This window comes from Capsicum annuum, chromosome 6 (assembly GCF_002878395.1).
Source record: "Capsicum annuum cultivar UCD-10X-F1 chromosome 6, UCD10Xv1.1, whole genome shotgun sequence".
Classification (NCBI taxonomy): Eukaryota; Viridiplantae; Streptophyta; class Magnoliopsida; order Solanales; family Solanaceae; genus Capsicum; species Capsicum annuum.
The window spans coordinates 152,230,281-152,250,765 of record NC_061116.1 but is presented as its reverse complement, the minus strand read 5'-3'; the positions used below and the strand labels follow the sequence as shown (position 1 = coordinate 152,250,765).

Genomic DNA, 20,485 nt, shown 5'->3' with positions numbered 1-20,485 from the left:
TAAATTGTTTACTCATTTGATTTGCCCCTGTACTATATCACAAGTTGCAGTGAATGCATCTGCATTTCCAATCTTCCCTTAAAATCTTGAATCTGTCTCCAACTCTATCAAAAACAGAAACAGTACTACACCCCTATTAACAAACTAGAATAATCATTGTCCCCTACCATTTGACAAAAGAATATCTCCTTTCTTATATCCTAAATCATTAATTGTCAATGGCAAAGTAAATTATCTCAATGGTACACCCAATTTGCTAAAATATTAGTATTATTATTATTAGTTGAGGGTACAAACCTACTTGCCAAATTACTACAATTGTGACAGCCATGACCAACGCGAAATTCACACGCTTTAGAACTCTGTTTCAGTTCAACTACAAAGAGTTTTCCTCCTAATTGTGCTTCTGTGATACAACTTATTTTCACCTTCCAGCTAATCTCCTCTGTTAGTCTCCTTCTCTTAAATCTGAATTACTCCCACCTTTGATTTTCTTTTAGTTTAAGAATTAGAAGAAGAAAGGGGAGGTTCATATCTCAAGGTAATCCCAATTTATGTGTCGTCTTTGTCATTCAATCAAGTCTATTTTTTATCATAATTTTATTATATTTCTTTTATATATTTTGAACTGTCAATTATTGTGGTAGTATTTTTTACATAATTTTTAAATATATAAATGTTATTTCAAAAATTTGAAGATTGCATGGTCAAAATCATAGCAAACTTAAATTGTTACTCTTGAATTCGAACTGTAGCACATAAATTGGTACAGGGAGGTATTATTTTTCATCAAAGATCTGTTCTCCTTGCTCAATTGCCAGAGTTTTAGCAAAGGCATTTTCTTTTTTTCTTTTTTTTGCTAATTGAATAATGGGTAGTTATTTTTCTTTTTTTGTATATTCAGGGCAACGAAGAAGATGGGTCATCACCACCACTGCAGCCACCCTGAAGGAAATAAAAATAGGTCAAAAGTTTTGGCATGTTGTTATTGCCCTTGTTTAGTAGTGCCTTCTACGTTCTCTTTGTTAAAGAGGTGTCTCTTTGTGGTCTGTTTCCCTGTTTTGCAGTGCTTTGGATGAGATGAACACGGGCATCAACATCACCACTACAAATATTTCTGACAATTTTAACAACTGATTTTTTAGTCTTGAATTCATATATAGCGAGATTAAATTCTGATTATTCGCTGTCGAAATTCACTGGTTCATTAATGTTATTCAAAAGTTTCAACTTGGTTAACACCAATAGACAGAAAAAGAAATTGTTTGAACTTGGTTGTTGCATAGTAAATTTTTTGCCATGTATCCTGCTAGTATACTTCTGAGCTATTGTTTATTTACCTTGAAACAAAACTAAATTTACTGCCACTAAGGTCATCTCCAACCCATAGCACCAAATATTACTATTCTGTTTTTGTTAGTACTTGGTAAGTGAAGAGAATATCAGTTTGACAGGGTGTGTATGGTTTCTGGGCATGTGCCATTTTATTTTCCAGCTACAAGTTTGTCCTTGGCGATAAGAACTTGTGGTTTTAAAATCATCCCTAATAATTTCACGTTTGTCTTGTTTTTGCAATCAATTAATCTGTCCTTACTAAAGAGCTTTGACTAAATTACAAAAATGATTATTATTTCCAAGAGAAATAAAAAAAGTTAATGCTCTGCTATGTTGAATTAACTAAGAAATTTTCATATATAGTGTTGTTGAAATACTAGAATTTATGTCCTGATAATACCATCTTACAGACAAAAGTGGGAAAAAAGAAAGAAATTCATAAGCAGAAGATTGCAATAATTTCTTTTTGTGCTGATGGAATCAGGTCTATTTTATCTGGAGAGAGCTATTGACAAAAGGATTATCAAGAAAGTAAAACATCATATTAAAGCTATGTCTGTTTGGTTTCAGTTATGTTACATACTTAGTAAGGTAGCCAATGGGAAAACATGCCTCCCTTGATGCTTTAGTCTTTAATTTAACCAACTTACAAATGATTTGTGCCTTATAATGAAAGCAGGAATTTCCAAATTCCAACAGGTTAATATATTATAGTGAAACATGATCAGTCTGAGAATTCTCATAGTCATTCCTCTTATGCCAAATACTTCACAACTTTTTCTTCAATTTGTCATTGGCATTGCATGAGTTGACATTGTAATCTCTTGACATCAGAGTGTTTGAGAGGCTTCAGCATGAACATCTCAGCCCCTTCTTCCATGCATCTGTTCATTTCACAAATTGTATTTATTTGATTAGTTGCATATCAGGACAGAGTACATAACTCACAACATTTTTGGTAATTAAAGATATATAGCCATTGATAAACTTACTGATCAATTCGAGTTGGAATGTTCTCAGATGACATAATAAAAACTGGTACATCCTTCAAGATCGATGATTCCTGCTTGCATTTCAACTAATTAAATTTGTATTAAAAATAATTTAAATTAAAGAACATTTTTCTTCATAGAATGTTGGACTGTCAACTAAAGTCTACCTTGATTTTCTTAAGCAGTTCATAACCAGTCATTCCTGGCATGCAATAATCTGTTATTATCATATTTACCTTTGAACCCTGTTGAAATATACACACAAAAAAGGAGAATTAAAAAGATCATATATTAGTAATAGTTACATCCCAAAAGCGAACCGAAAGATCCATAATTATTCAATTCAAGAAGCAATTACATTGCTATTTGTAAAGTGTTCCTGATTAGCTCCCAAGCCCAAGTACTCCAAGGCCCTAAAACCATTTTCGGCAGTAGTCACTGAAGCAAACTCACATATTTTAGAAACTAAAGATCCAATTTTCATCTAGAAAACACATAAATAGAACTACTAAGGAAGTAACAACTCAAAGATTCATTTTTCGAATTTAACCATATCTGTATTTTGACGCGACTAGCCCCATAAATCAAGATTTATGTAGAATAGAATTACTAAGGAAGTAAAACATTCCTACATCGAAAAAGACAATTCAAAAGATAATTGTATATTTTAGTTTAGTTAGTACATGTGATCTGAAATAGATAAAATAATCTTCACTAGGTACAGATGAATCAAGTCCAAGCATGGTAATAATGTCTGGCCATACCAAGCTAGCTAGGACGTTCAATTCTTTTCCTACATATAGTACGATCATTAGAGCCGTCAATATGGCCAAGATCTATTGGGCTGGGCTAGCCCAGCCTAGGGTTGGGCTACGACTCCATTTAAGAATAGGATTTTTTAGTTCAATCCAAATAAACTTGTTGATTTATGAGGCTTGAGCAATATGAGTTGAGCTGGTACATGGGCTAAATAAAAAATATTTGAAAAATAAAATAGAGTACTAAGAATAAAAAAAAAATTTTAACTCAATTTATTTGAACCATCATAGATATTTAAATATTAATTATGTTTATAAAATAATATAAATAGCTAAAATATAATATTTTTTTTTAAGAAATCAAATATGTTTGATAAAGAAGGCATGGAGATGTTGGACAAACTATAAGTGCCATTAGAGTTTTTTTTAAGTGTTTTGATGAAGAAGACCTGGCGATGTTAGACACACTATAAGTGTCATGAGAATTTTTTTTTAAATAGTTCATTTTCACTTTTAATGAACTAAATATAGATATTTTTTTTTATTTTATTGTGATCAATTAAAATAAAATTAGGTTAATATTGCTATTTAGTTAGTTATACTAATATTCATTAACTGTTTCGTTTGTTTTTCAACATCTCTATTTTGTTTGAATTTGGTATCAAAAGTTATTCAATTTCGCAGATTATTAGAATCTTTTTATAAATTTGAAACTTGATTAACAAGTAGTAACTTCATGTGATACTAAATTATAAATATTTATGTAATTAATATTTTAAAATTTAAATTAAGATTATAAAAATAATATATTTTAAAAAGTGGACTGGTCTGTGGAGGTCCGCAGCCCACAGTATGATGGATTGAGCTTGCTATTTTTCCATCTGTCATATTGATGGGTCAGCCCATCTTAACCAATCAAATTCCAAAGCCTATGTGAATTAACTCAAATGAACTGAATCGACCAATATTAACAACTCTAATAATAATAAATAATGCTATCCAGAACTATGTTCATATTTTTTAGAAAGAAAAAGAGAATGACATAAACTGAGTCTAAAAGTCTACATCAAAGGATTCCGAAAGATATGAGGCCAGACAAAAAGGAACCAATGTGATCACGTATTCATAAAAGGCTTGCATATCTAAAAGGTTGACCAAAAGTCGTATAAATTGGTACGTTTTACTTCTCCTACACGTTTATCCTTTTCCCTGTAAGATCTTTCTTTCTTTTTCCTTTAATTATCATTTCTTTTAGAAAACAGAAAAGGTCCTAGAAGTGTAAAAATATCGTTCAATTTATTTTTTGGTTCTATAATATTCTTCACATTTATTTTTGGGTTTCAAAATATCCTCCACATCTATCTTTGAGTTTTAAAATATCCTTTATTTAATATTTTTAATATTAAATAAATTAAAATTGTTTCATTATTTGAAGTGACATTTTAATTGGTTCGTATTTTATTAACTAAAAAAAAATTAAAAATCCTAACCTACTGTGCCATATTTTGAAATTTCACTTAGTGGGTTGAAATTTCTGTGATGAACAACTAAAAACTTGTTGTACACCCATTGAACATGTCATGGTTCTTAGAACAAAACAATGTCCACCAAATGATTTTTACAGGCTGTGATCCTAGTTATGGGAGCTTCAGTTTTAGAAATCTTTTGAACCATACAAAAGAAATGATGTTTGGCCTAGTGAACTACAATGCTATAGTGTATGTAAATGAGAAAAAAATTTAGAAATTAATTGTAGTAGACCACTAGATGATTTTGTCTGTCTTTGATAATTCTAGGATTCTAGATAATTTTCTCTAAAGTGATATTAATGACACCAGATACAACAACATCCATCTGTTGAAATGTGTTGCAAACATTATTATAAGTAATCGTGGTATTATTATTTTATATCAAAATTATTTGTCATGATATTTGATCATAAGAATTCGTAAATCTCATTTCACCTTTTACACATAAAACAAGGCATTGTAATTTATCTCTAAAGCATAAATTAATAAACAAATTTTGACTTATGGTGCAATCCTTAGAAAGGATACCAAACACATATATTTATTCGTGAAAGAAAGATACACACTTTGACAGGATTTCACAATAAAATGCACTAATATATTAGTATATTAGTATTGATCGTCGGATATAGATGAGATAGGTGTTGTGGATTAGAATAATTTTAATTTTTGGAAATAATAAAACGACGACCAATGAAAATGTGTCACTTCATTAACGAAATATTTTTTACTTATTTAAGATTGAAAATGTTAAACAAAGGACATTTTGGAGCCCAATGATAGATGTGAAGGACATTTTGGAGCCCAATGATAGACGTGAAGGACATTTTGGAGCTCAAAAATAGCTGTGAAAGGCATTTTAAAGCCCAAAGATGGATGTGAATGGCAATATAGAGTCAAAAGGTGAATGTAGGACTTTTTTATTATTTTCAATAGGTGAAGAGTATTTTAGGCCTATTTTAGGCCCATCTCCGTTTAGGAAATAAGAGGGAGAGAGTAATGTCATAGAAGATCCAAAATTTGAATTTGTAAATCTTGAATTTCATGAAACCTATCATTGTTTCAATTTATTTGTCTGATTTTGAATTGACACAAAATTTTAAAAAAAATTAATTAGGTCTTAAACATATAATGTGACAAATTAGAATTAGTTTTTGTGTATATCTTTACTTGTCCACTATTGACTTGTCACACTCCTTTGAAATAATAAACAATATGAGTAATTTTACTATATCGGTCTTTGAATATAATAAATTCAATGTTTTGAAAAAATATATCAGATAATTACTATATTTAATAACTAAGGATAAAATAAACACAAATAGATAAATTATTCATTGTTTTTTTAAAATTGAATAAATATTATTGAATCTAACTTTAGTAAGATAGACAAACAAAATTGGATGTCAAAAAGGAAAGACACACACTTTTTGAATTGGCGAAATATTATTACTCTTATATGAAGAGACTCAACTTAACATGAGTACCTATGTTTAATAACTGTAATCTTTATCATGTTTTTAGGTTGGGGTCCATTGGAAATAATTTTTTCAATCTTTACAAAATAGGTATAAGGCTATATAAACACTATTCTTTTCAGATTTCACTGGTAGAACTATGTTGAGTATATTGTTGTGATCTTTATCGTGTCCTTCGTATGTGTTCTGTTTTATCGGAATGTCTTTTCTTGCATGTATAATGCCATGCTTGAGAAACATTCAAGATTTTTCATATAGGTACAGAATAAGATAAAGAGAAAATTGAAATATATACACATTGTCCCATTTATTGTCAAATATTTAGTATAGAAAATGAGAAGATTATAGGAAATTAAAGTATTTACTATTTACCTTTGCAAGAGGATTTCTTGAGTAATTTCTCAAGAAGTTTTCGATCAACAAGGTTGTCATCCACAGCTAAAACGTGGGGTTCACCAGCAGGACAAGCAGGATCCCCCATTCCCCTTGAAGAAGAAGAATAAAAATCCATTCTTGTTCAATAATGATAAGAGATGTTAGCAGAACACAAAAGAAAGAAGAATAAGAAGAATCAAAGTGCAACGAAAAAGCACTATAATTGGTGGGTATTTAAGGGGGGGGGGGGTTTAATGGAAAAGAAAGATTCTTAGAATTTCTTGGGAAGATGAAGAAAAGATTTTGGAGGTGTGGGGGTTGGGGGTGTTACTGTTTTTAAGGGAAGGAATCACCAAAATTAAAATCAAAAGCTTTTGTCACACATGTTTGTGATCTCAAATTTGTCCTTTCTTCATTCAGCATCAATAATATTAGTATCTGCTGCTCTTTTCTCTGATCGTATCAAAAGATTATATACTTATGCGGAGTATATTTTTTCTAATTAAATGTGGGAATGACTAATTAAAAAATCACTGTTTGTTAAAAAAGGCAAGTAGGTCTGTGAAATTTTATAGTATTTGATATCGTCAGAATAAGATATATAGGAGGATCCAAAGCATCTTGCTAAATCCTAATAATGGGGACAGAATCCGACTGCTTGCATTCTTACGATATATTTTACAACACATTTATCCTTAAATACAACTTCAAATAGGTGTGTTTGGTATGAATAAAAGTATTTCTTCAATTTTCAGCATAAATTATTAACACTCATGTACTGATGGAGAAAAATTTAAGTGACAAAAATCTATTTTTCCTTTTTAATTAAAATTATTTTAATATTTAGTTGCCATAAAATGATTTGTTTATATAAGGGCCAAACATTCCCAAAGCCTAATCTATGCAAGCAATGCATGAAATTTGATTTTCTAACCCCTTTCTGTACTTCACCAATTAATTGAGATGCATTTAGTGCCTCTTTTCACTGCATTAATACGTATACGTTCCTCCACATTTTGTTCTCATTCAAATTTTGAATGTCTTATCAAAGTAAATTTCATATAGAAATTAATGTAGTGACTACACCTTCCATTCCATATTATTTAATCTCCATACAAATTTACTTGTTTAGAATTTACTTGTTCAATTTATAAAAATTTAAAAAATTATTATATTTTTTTTTCTCTTAATATTAAATAACTATGTAAAATACTTAAGTTTCAAAATATTATTTACAAAATTAATTTAGTAAAATAAATCTCAAATTAAAGTTCTTATTTTAAGGAATGTCAACAGTGGTCAAATGTTATAGAATGGAGGAAATACTAGAATTTATAGGTTTTACGCAGCAAACTCCTTGGTTCACAACTTCACATATAGGATTTTTACTTCCATATTATCTCTCTTTCAATTTTCTTGCACACTATCAAGAAAGATATTAGTAGCTTTAATTATAATTTATGTAAATATTCTTAATGATTTCTGAAACATTTTTAATTAAGATCCACTAATTGTAGCAATAAGAGTGAATTTTGAAAAAAAGAAATGCCTTTTGTTTTTCTAAATCAAATATTTCAAACAAATCAATTCGTTTAAATAAGAAAAGTAGCAAAGTAAGCAATTAATGAATAATAATATAAGTACTTAAATAGAAATATTAAGCCAATTTTGTTCCAATACATCGCAATAAGATATCAAAAACTAACAGTATTGTAGGGTGAAAATCATTTTTCCCCGTAACTTTACTTTAAAAATCAACCCCCTAACTTTAAACAAGAAGCATTCTCCCTCTTTTTCTACTTTTCTTTTTTAAATAAGTATTTTACCCCTACACTATTAATCTTTATTTTTCTCTACCTCTTTAAAATTATTATATTTTTTATTTTTAATATATATAGTAAATTTTTGTAAATAAAATAAAAATTATTTTCTTAACAAAAAAGGTGAAACATATATTAAGTGTATAAGTTAGTGACGTTCTAAATGAAATAAATGACCATGATATGAAAATTTATTTATTAATCATAATTAAAATTGTAATATCTATTTATACTGGTGAAAATAACAAATAAAAATAATTTTATAAAAATATTCCAATGCATGTAATATAATAAAATATAACAAAAATGGAGATATATTTTATACTAAATTAATTCAAAAGTTTACTTATATTATAAATATATACTCTCTTTGTTCACTTTTACTTGTCACTATTTTGCTTTTTGAGGTTAACATGCATGAACTTTGACCAACATTTTAAGATGCATAATTTAATATTTAAATTTAAAATTTTGATGATCAAAAAATATATGAAAAATGCTATAAGTTGCAATCCTTCTTCATATTAATAAAATAAAAAAATATATCTTAAAATATTTGTCAAAATTTATGCAGGTTGATCTGAAAAAATAAAAATTGACAAGTAAAAAAGAATAGAGGGAGTATATCGAAACTTAGGTGCATGCATGCATACATACATACATACATACATATACATATACATATACATATACATATACATATACATATACATATACATACATACATATATATATATATATATATATTACACACACACACTTAATGCATGTAAAATAAGAGATAAGGTACAAGGTACCGCTAAATTATATCTGAAATTGCTATGACACACTTAAACTTTAAGGGGGAACTATTACCCCGTAAACTCATTTTTGCTGACTTGACTGTCAAGTATCAGAATATTTTTGTACTCCTTTTGGGGAAGACGAAAAACACTTATGTGTTATCTCAATAAAATAACAATTATAAAAAATAACATTAGTTTTTGTGACAAGTTCATTAAAAAGGTTAAACTAAAAAATTTAAATAAAAATATATAAATACTTGACTAAAATAAATAATGTATACTATAAGAAGATATTGCTAATGTCAAGGTTAAAATAGACATTGTCATGGTAAAAGATAGGAGAATGCTTATTATTCAAAATAGAGGGAGGAGTTTGATTTTTGAAGTAAACTTAATAAATCTATTTCATACGTCAGATATCCGCACCCCCCTACAAATGGTATCAGAGCCTAGTAATTCAAAAAATACGGAAGTGGGATATATGTTAGAGTTATTAGAATTTACCTATAAATTATTAAATTAATTATGCAAAGACCATTTAAAAATAGAGAAACTTTTAGAAAAATTAAAGAATCTTTAATTAGTAATTATTCAGAATATATAAGTTTAAATAAAACAAAAGAAAATCCACAAAGATTAGCCTACTTAATTACATTAATATCTAGTATTGAATCAAAATTAATAATCCATTTAAAATCTAGAAGAATGAAACACATACCACTTATTTATGATAAAATTAGATTTAGATATCCGCCAAAGATATTATAAATATAATTTAAAATGAATAAAGTACAACAATACAAAGAATTAAAATAAATTATTTCTGAAAAACGTAAAGAATTAAAAATAAGAATAAAAAGACTACCTTATAATATATTCGCCGGAGTTAGTAAAAACTCAATAGATACACAAAAAAATGAAATATCAAAATTAGAATCACAAATAGATAGTTTAGAATATATATATATCAACATGAACTATTCACAATAAAATGAACAAAGAAGAATTTATAATCGATGAAAAAATATATGAAAACCACGAAGGATCAAAAATAAAAATAGTATTTTCTAATCTAGGAAGAAGAAATAAGAAAATAGGTGAACATTTATATCTAATGTTAGAAAAAGAAGAATTAAAATTAGAAGATAAATTGACAGCAATGGTAAGAATAGAAAAAGAAAACGAAGAAATAGCTAGGAAAAAGGAAATAGAAAAAATAAAACAACAAACTACGGAAGAAATACGAAAAATAGAAGAAACTAAAAATAGTAGGATTGCTGAATTAGAAAAGGAACTACAAATGTTAAAAGAGCTGTACGAACAAAGACAAAAAGAAAAAGAAGAAAAGGATAGAGAACAAAAATTACTGAACGAGATAAATCAATTTAAGGAAAAATTAGAAATAAAAAACAAAGAATTAGAATTAAATAATATAGACGTTGAAGAGACAGATAATTATGATTCAGAAGATAGTGAAACATATACAGAAATATTAACAAATACAAAAAATTTAGAAATCAATGAAAAACAAAAAGAAATTAACGAAGAAAACTTAGAAAGTACCCATACAGAGATAAATACTCTTGATAAAAAAGAAGATGAAAATATAATACCTAAAACAACAGAAATAAGAAAACCTATATATTATAAGAATAAGTTTAAAAAATATAATAAATATGACAAATAGACACCAAAATAAATAATTAATAAAAATTATAACTTTTTAGGCCTAGACTGTGTAATAGATACAGAAAAAACAATACAATTATGGATAGGATATATGACAAAACAATTATTAGATAATAATATAAATATAACAGATGCACCAGAATATATAGAAAGAACACTAATAGGATCAGTAAAACTATGGTTTTCAAATTTAACTGAAAATAGCAAAAAAGTATTAAGAACTAATAAACCTATAGAAGGAACATCATCGACTACAACTAAACTAACACCTATAGAACTATTAAAAAAATATGAAACAGCTATAAAAGATGAATTTGGTAGTACGACAACAATAGAAGAAGAACAAGATGAAGAAAAAGATACAAATAGGAATTTAATGTTAAAATTAGCAATATGTAATATGTGTTATATAGACGAATATAATTGCGCATTTAAAGAATATTATTATAAAGGAGCATATAGTATAGAAGAAAGTAAAGAGATAAGAAAATTATATTTTAACAAATTACCCGAGCCATTTAGTTCAAAAATAATAAAAAGTTAGGAAGAAGCAAAAATAGTAGATACATTAGGAGCAAGAATAAAATTTTTACAACAATGGTATAGAAACTTATGTGAAAAATATAGAGAAGAATTAAAAATGGAAAAAACATTAATAAGAAATTTAGCATGTTACAAAAATAAAATAGCACCCCAATTTGGATGTGAAGAAAGATATTATAAGAAAAGAAAAAGACATAAGAAATATAAGAAATATAAAAAATCAAAATATAAATATAAGAAACCAAGAAAAAGATATTATGTAAAAAATTATAAATACAAAAGACCATATAGAAAGAAGAAATTTATAAAAGAATGTACTTGTTATAATTGTGGAAAGATAGGCCATTTAGCTAGAGATTGTAAATTACCTAAAAATCTAAAAAATAAACAAATATCAGAAATAAAAATAGATAATACAGAATATATGCAGATAGATTATATAGATTATGAATTAGAAAGTGAGGATAGTATATATGAAATTTCAGAAAACAAAACAGATAATGAAATAAATAATGAAATAGATAGTGAAATAGATGAATCAAATGACTGAAGAAGATATAAAAATAATAACAAAGGAAGAACATTTAAATGATGAAGGAACGGAACAAAAAATAATATTTAACAGTAACATATTTGATGAAATAAAAGAAAAAGAATTAGATTTAAGTGTAGAAAAAAATATTTAAAATACCAACAATAAAAAATATTTTTACTAGGAAAAAGGATGAATATTATGTAGTATGCCAAAAAGAACATGTAATAGACTGCAGATATGCAAAAGGCAAAGCTAGTATACCACTAGTAACAAAAAGAATAATTAATAAAGAGATAAATGATATAAAAAGTAAAGGAGATCCAATAAAATATGTGCACCTTTGAGGTACAGAGATATTAATAAAAGTATATTTTAGAGAAGGAATAGATACACCAATAGAATTATATTTAGCAGATGATAGAATTATAAAACATATAGAAAAAAGTATAATAACAGTCGTAAAAGGAAATCTAATATATCAAAAATTTAAATTTATAATAAATGCAAATTATTCAGTAGCGGTAACAGATAAAAATATAGATAAATCACTCGTATTATATTGGAAAATATCAGGAATAGAATTAACCCCAGGAAGTAAAATATTTACAGCAAGATGCAAAAATCTATATGTATTAACAACAAAACATAAAATAACAGGAAAAAATAAGATTAACAAAATACGAATAGAAAGTCCATTCGAACAAATTGTAAAAACAATAGATTATAATGATTATAGCTATAGAGACATAGATATAGAAGAAAATTTTGAAATAGTAAATGATAGAATAAGTACAACGAAAAGAATAGCTGATGAAAAATCAGAATCATCAAGCTCATCAAAAAGAACAAGTTATGAAACAAATTTAATAAGTAATTTAAACCAATATTACATAACAGGAAAAATAAATGAAAAAGAATATCTAATACTTTTGAATACAGGACAAGAAGAAAATTATATAGCAAAATATCTAGTAAAAAATGAAGAAATAAAGACTGATAATGATATGTGCCCAGATCTACCAAGAAGTTTAATAAATAGTAAAAATATAGCAGAAAAAGAAATAATAATAGGAGTTAGAAAAATAAAAATAGAATTCGAAGTAAAGGAAGAAATGCAAAAAACAGATATAATATTAGGAATAAAATAGTTAGAACAAGTAAAACCATATAATATAGAACATACACAATTAACCTTAACATATAACAAAGAAAAGTTATTCTTAAAAAGAGCCTTAACATGAAATGAAGATATATGTATTAATGAAGATAGTAGTAGAAGGATATTACAGTAGATATTATACGCCTATGATAGATACAGGAGCAAAAGCTAATTTATGTAGATATAATTGCTTACCAGAAAGTAAATGGGATAAATTAAAAATACCAATAATAGTTAAAGGATTTAATAATGAAGGAAGCTTAATTACTTATAAAGCTAGGAATGTAAAAATATAAGTATGGGATAAGATATTAACAATAGAAGAAATTTATAATTATGAACTAACATCAAAAGATATACTATTAGGAATGTCGTTCTTAGATAAATTATACCCACATATAATAACCAAAACAGACTGATGGTTTACAACACCATGTAAACAGAAAGTAAGAGCAAAAAGAGTTAATAATAAAATAAGAAAGAAAACTAATTGGATAAAAGGAAGTGAAAAAATTACACAAAAGTTAGAAAATATAAAAAATACTGAAGATACAATAGAACTAGTAGTATTTTCGATAAATAAAACAGAAATAACTATATTTTCAATAAATAAAATTGAAATAATTAAGAAAAAATTAGAACAATTATATAGTGAAGATCCATTAAAAGGATGGGAAAAACATAAAACTACTATAAAAATTGAATTAATAGATAAAAATAGCATAATAACCCAGAAACCATTAACATATAATTTTGATGATTTAAAAGAATTTAAAATGCATATAGATGAATTATTAGAAAAACAATATATACAAAAAAAGTAATAGTAAACATAATAGTCCAGCATTTATAGTAAATAAACATAGTGAACAAAAAAGAGGAAAAAGTAGGATGGTTATTGACTATAGAAATTTAAATGCAAAAACTATAACATATAATTATCCAATACCAAATAAGATATTAAAAATAAGGCAAATACAAGGATATAATTATTTTAGCAAATTCGATTGTAAATCAGGATTTTACCACCTAAAGCTAGAAGAAGAATCTAAAGAATTAACCGCATTTACGGTACCACAAGGATTTTATGAATGGAATGTATTACCATTTGGATATAAAAATGCACCAGGTAGATATCAACATTTTATGGATAGTTATTTTAAACAATTATCTAATTGTATAGTATACATAGATGATATATTATTATATACAAAAACTAAAGAAGAACATTTAAAATTATTAGAACAGTTTACAGATATAATACAAAAATCGGGAATAAGTCTAAGCGAAAAGAAAGCTGAAATTATGAAAAATCAGATAGAATTTTTAGGAATACAAATAGATAAAAATGGAGTAAAAATGCAACAACATATAGTACAAAAAATAATAAATTCGAAAGAAGAATTGGATACAAAAAAGAAATTACAATCATTTTTAGGATTAGTAAACCAAGTAAGAGAATATATTCCAAAATTAGCAGAAACTTTAAAATCACTACAGAAAAAAAGGATGTAGAATATAACTATAATGAAGAAGATAAAAAACAAGTCCAAAAAATAAAATTACTTTGTAAAGAATTACCAAAATTGCAATTTCCAGATGAAAATAGAAAATTTATATATATAGTAGAAGCAGATGCTAGTGAATATAGTTACGGAGGAGTACTTAAATATCGATATGAAGTAGAAAAAATAGAACACCATTGTAGATACTACTCAGGTACGTTCAATGAGACAGAAATAAAATGGGAAATAAATAGGAAAGAATTATGTTCATTATATAAATGTTTGTTAGCATTTGAGCCATATATTGTATATAACAAATTTATTGTATGAACAGATAATACACAGGTACGTTGGTGGTTAACAAAGAAAATACAAAATTCAGTTACAACAAAAGAAATTCGGAGATTAGTCTTGAATATATTAAATTTCACATTCACAATTGAAGTGATCAGTACTAACAAAAATATTATTGCAGATTACATATCAAGACAAAGCTACACAGACTGAAATAATAGAAGAAGATACTCTAGAAAAAATACTTAACACCCTACCTACGCTTTCAATGAAAGTGGACAGTATGGGTAATGAGATAGAAAAGCTAAAGACTAATGAATATAAACTGAATTCTATAGCTACAAATTAGCTAACTCAGCAGTGTGCAGTGCTATGTCGATCGGAAGATATTAAAGTTTCAGAGCTAGAAGGAGACGTTGGGACACTCCATAAAACCCATAACATTTATCAATCTACTTCTGCAGGTACAAGCAAAGGAGTTAATCGACCAAGATACCAGAATATGAATATGAATAAAATATTTGAAAAACCATTTATACCGAAAACACAAAAAGACCATTTATTCATACCCCCACAAGTTAGCACATACCGAGATAGCCTCAACCAAGATAAAAAAGTTTACAACTACACCGCCCAAAAATACATAGAAAATATCTACAGAGTACAAACTTTTCTAAACTATAACCCTAGAGCTACAAACATCAAAGAACCAAACACCAACTATATAACCCAAAAATTACAAGGATATAACAAACTAATTGCACTACCCAAAACTAACCCAAGCCTAGTAAAAACTTGTTTTGACTATGGACTGTTAAACACCATATACACCCAAGACGGAGAAGAATTAACAGCTATGGAAGAATTATACAAGATATTCACCACCTACAAAGGATAACAAAAGGAAATCTATTTTACATAAAGTGTTATACTGCACCGGCAGAGATACTATATGACGAAATAAAACCAGTTATACAAGTTGTAAAGATAGGACTAACTAGAGATATGATCATACCAGAAGATATTACACAGCAACCGGAGATACCCAGAATTGAGATACCTGACTTCTACGCAAATAAACGACTTATCGGACTAGCTACGATTATCCAAGAACTAGCAAATAATTATACTAATGGAAACCCAATATGGAGCTATTATTCGAGAGATCATCAAATGATTTACTCTAATTCAAAAGAGCTACGACAAGCAGATATGGAAGATGTCAGACAATGGATAATGACATTACTTAACCCAGAAAAATAATCTACCGCAAGAACAATTAAAAAGGAATTTATTTCAAACGGACTACTGACAAGATATTGTAAAATAATTGGACACAAATATCCAGATCACCAATGTTCAAGATGTAATGGAGAAGATAACATCATTCCAGAAGTACATCTAGAATAAAAATCAAGAAGACAAAGTGCCAGCCGAAAAGATAAGATAAGAAGCAATAATGGAGATACAGTAGATACGACAAAATCAACGGATGACAAGAATTATATATTGTATAGATTCTTTACGAAAAAGAATTGTAATTATTGTAAGTTACTATTCTTATGTAGACTTTTTAAAGGCTATGTAGACTTTTTAGGTACCTAGGGAATAGTCTTTTTGACTTTTTTTAGTAGCTTTTTTTTTTTTGCATTAAAGTAAAGATGTAAAGTTGTTTCTTTCGTTCTATAAATAAAGAAAGTCGAAGGCATTGCAAAGCAAGCCTTCATGCGTTGAAGCAAATACTCTCTCCATTCCACAACAAATATTTTACTCAGTTAATTAAATAGACATATTTCAATGGAAAAAGCTATGGAGGAACAAACTTCAGAAATATCAAAACTACCCGAACAGGTATATCTATTTATGATTATGAATAGCTAAATTCATAATTCCCAACAATCATGATATGATAAAATAAATTCATATTAGTTACTTTATAGTAGAATTATTCGAAGAATAATATGTTACGAAGTTTATTAACAAAGTGGAAACGGAGAAAAATTCCTAAGAACTATGCCATCCTAAAGGTGAACCAATGAGGCAAGAAGCCATGGCCGGGAGTAACCAGAGTAGAGGCGTTGTTTAAGGGAAAAAGTATCCGGATTACCATGTTAATAGTGACCAAAGAACATATTATTTAAGAATAATCTAGTATATAGTAAGCTAAGATGACCATATTTTGTTATGTACATGGTTGAAGGGAATATTTTGAAAAAAGCAATTTTATGAAAATGAATAATTATTTATCTTATGTGATGGTAGATAAATTTAAAATACTTATTTTGTATGCACTTAAAGATATAAAAGTAGCAGATATAAGAAAAATCATATTAGAAAAAGCATTTGGTAAATATTACATGACTAGAGTTAATTATATACCATACCTACCTAACTACTCTTACAAATACTTACCATGATAAAATTTTTAGAAAAAGATATGAGAAACATACAGTTACTAGAAAAACAGATAAAAATAAATATAGACAAATATATGAAAAATAAAGACATAAAATACATGGAATTTCTTAATAAAAATATGCAAGAACTACTAAGACTAAAACAAACAACTACAAAATATTATAATAAAACCAATTTTAAAAGATAGATTATCTTAAAGTTTTAATCTTATATATACTTAAAGATATAGAAATAATAGATATTAAGAAAATAATATTAGAAAAAGTAATAGACTATGAAATTGAAACCATAAATTGGCTAGAACAGTTATACGAAGAAATTTACCCAGAAGGATATTATACAGATTAAGAGATGTTAGAATATATTAGAAAAACTAGAGAAAATCAAGAAAATCTAAATAATGAAATTAATTATAGAAACCGAATTAGAAAAATAATGGAAAATCTAAAAGAAAAATTAATATGGATAGAAAAAACCTTAGAAAATTTAGAAAAAAGTACATGTGATAGTTTATATAATTTAAAAAAACTCACTACGAGAAGAACAACACAAGATAATAAATAACATTGAAAATCTAGAATTAGATATACATTACAGTACAGATAGGATAAATTATTATACAGAAATTTGCAACTCTGCAATTACTACAGGATAAAATAATAAACCAAACAAATTAATGAATATATCTTACGAAAAAAGTAAATCATTAAAAGAGATTGAAACAAAATTTAAGAAAATATAATGAATCTATTTTATAAGTTAGTTAATCACTTATATCCGCACCCCCCTACAAATGAACCTTTGTGTCTATTGCAAATCATATTGAGCAGGTTATTCTCGCAATTTATATTTGAGCAGAAAGGTGGTATCTACTTGCTCTTTGTTACAGTGCATCTTGCACTGCTTCAAGCTGCATACTACAGCCGTGTAAGGTGATTACTTATTACTTGAGTGGAAGTAGTTTGACTATTGTCATCAATATACCACCGTAGAGCTCGTGATTTTTTAAAGTATTGTGATGCGACTAGAACTGTGTAAAATAGGTACATTAGCTGGCCCTTTTAATTTATCGTTGGTACATCCATTGGAGAGGCATAGATAGTTTTCGGTACATTCAATCACTTCTTTCTACACTCTGGAGAAATATTTGGCCATGTTTCCATAATTGGTGTTGGATAAGTTCTTTTGCAAAAAATTATTAATAGAATCTCGATTTATCTTCAAAGAAATGGTAGATGAGATTCTCTTGCAACATATTGGAGACATTGTGAAGTTTATTCTTGATGTTTTTGAGAAAATTATTTTTTTTCTTCATATGAAGTTACTGACAAATGGATATAATGTCACCAGAAATGGTGTTAAGGAACTAACTCTTAACAAGTCCGATAATACTATTTATAAAATCCCTTCATAAATATTTAATTGTCTAACCTTGACACATTTGCAACTCTTCAACTGTATTTTTCTTTCTTGGCTTCCAGAATCTTGTAACCCTCAATTTGCAAGAAATAACCTTTGTGCCAACCTCAAGTGGTTGTGTTATCAATGTTGTAATGCCCAAAAAATTTGTTTCGAGTTGTCACACGATGCTTAGGACCACAAGTGATTCCAATTTAACCCTTCTACTGGCATAACTCATATGCAACTAGATGATATGCATAAAACGACTAAGTTTACTGTGCGGAAACAAAATAATGATGGAATCTGGGAAAAATACAATATTGATATAATTTTTACATTCTGATAAAGTCTGAAAGAGGGACTGAAAATACACAACTGACTCTAACTGACATCTATGAAACCTCTACTATACTGGCTATAGATAGTTGGTACATAACCCCCAACTATCCCAAATCAATACGACTAAATAAATAAAATAAAATACTACTCAAATTATATGACTGACTCGAGCCCTTAAATCAAGAGGACTCATCACCTGCTGACTGAAAGCTGCAATCTATCTGAACATGGAATGTATGCTACAACTGAGCTGATACCTACATTATGAGACAATGTAGCACATAGACGTATAGGTGGATCAGTACTATAAGGATGTACTAAGTATATGGGGGTAAAATCCATAAGTAGAACATAATATTGTCAACATAATTTGTAAAACAATGCATGCTAAATGTAAATGACTCACATAAGCTAGAATATCTGAAATACTGAAAATAATAATCATGAGAAACAAATCATACTTGTAAATCTAGTGAGCCATAGCATTTAGTTCTAAAAGTTGTGCTAATACTCTGTCTTTAAATCATATTGTCTAAGTGTAGAAATGACTCACTTCTAATTCTGAAATCTGAAAACAGAAATTTGTAACTCTTATCTTTCTGTAAAGCATAATCCAAGTAAAACGGTGAGTCTTTACACATAGTTTTCTAAAATCTGGAAAATACTTTATCTTAGAGCTTAAAATCTTAAAACCATAACTTTCAAAATATATGCTTTTATCTTAAATCTTTAAATTAATAGACTGTTGAAGAGTGAGGGACATCTGTTGGGAGATTCTTCTAACTGCAATACACCATGTGAGCATCCATGGAGTCCCACGATTGGCCCCCGTTAGGTAGGGTTGTTCTACTCTTGCCATCGGAATATAACATTCTAATCTGTATGATCACAATCTGAGTCATCCACATAAAAGTGGGAATAATCTAATAATTTATACCTATGGTGGCACGTAGTTTTGAGGTATGAAACCGTAGTAACTTATCCATCTTGGTGCTAAATACTACTCCCAATCTCATGCTCAAAATCTTAAGAAATCCACTTTAAAATTTACACAAAGATTCACAGAAAGCCAACTATGCTTTGCTTTTCTTTAAATCTCAAGTCTTTTGAAATAAAGTGGATTCTTTATCTAAAATCTGAAAATAATCTAGTCATGGGGTGCTTATAGTACAAACAATCTTGAAACAACAATATTTAAATGGAATCTACTGACCCAAGCATCAATCTCATGTTGAAACATCTAAAAATTCAAACTTGATAATGTAAACGTTCATAAATCATCTTAAAATCTAGAAATTTCAGCAATATGCATGGAAACATAAACATAATCATGTATTTCAACTTCTAAATCGTGGAAAATCTCATAATCTTGCAATAAATGATAGTGGGTATAAACCCTAACTTGAATTTCATGAGAAATCATATAAACTGCAGTAAATTTGTAGATAAAATAAAGTTTTGGGCGCAAGGATGAAAGAATTATCCTTGTTCAAACCCCACATACCTCAATTGATGATCTTAGATGCTAAA

General features: G+C 27.6%; 1 protein-coding gene across 1 annotated transcript; it reads right to left on the bottom strand.

Annotated features, from left to right (window-relative positions):
• Positions 1-1,899: 1,899 nt before the first annotated feature.
• Positions 1,900-6,862, bottom strand: LOC107874997 (two-component response regulator ARR17-like). Its single transcript, XM_016721674.2, has 5 exons — positions 6,465-6,862; positions 2,686-2,765; positions 2,495-2,572; positions 2,328-2,398; positions 1,900-2,219 (listed from the first exon to the last, which is right to left on the bottom strand). The coding sequence occupies exons 1-5, from the start codon at positions 6,601-6,603 to the stop codon at positions 2,126-2,128; spliced, it is 462 nt and encodes a 153-aa protein (XP_016577160.2). The 5' UTR covers positions 6,604-6,862; the 3' UTR covers positions 1,900-2,125.
• Between the last annotated feature and the right edge of the window lie 13,623 nt (positions 6,863-20,485).

What these genes read in the sequence shown, in the direction of transcription:
- LOC107874997 (XM_016721674.2), bottom strand. Translation starts at nt 6,603, where the DNA reads ATGGATTTTTATTCTTCTTCTTCAAGGGGAATGGGGGATCCTGCTTGT. An exon ending in CAAGAAATCCTCTTGCAAAG is followed by an intron (nt 2,766 to 6,464) that starts GTAAATAGTAAA and finishes AGTTTGCTTCAG; the next exon opens with TGACTACTGCCGAAAATGGT. An exon ending in AACACTTTACAAATAGCAAT is followed by an intron (nt 2,573 to 2,685) that starts GTAATTGCTTCT and finishes ATATTTCAACAG; the next exon opens with GGTTCAAAGGTAAATATGAT.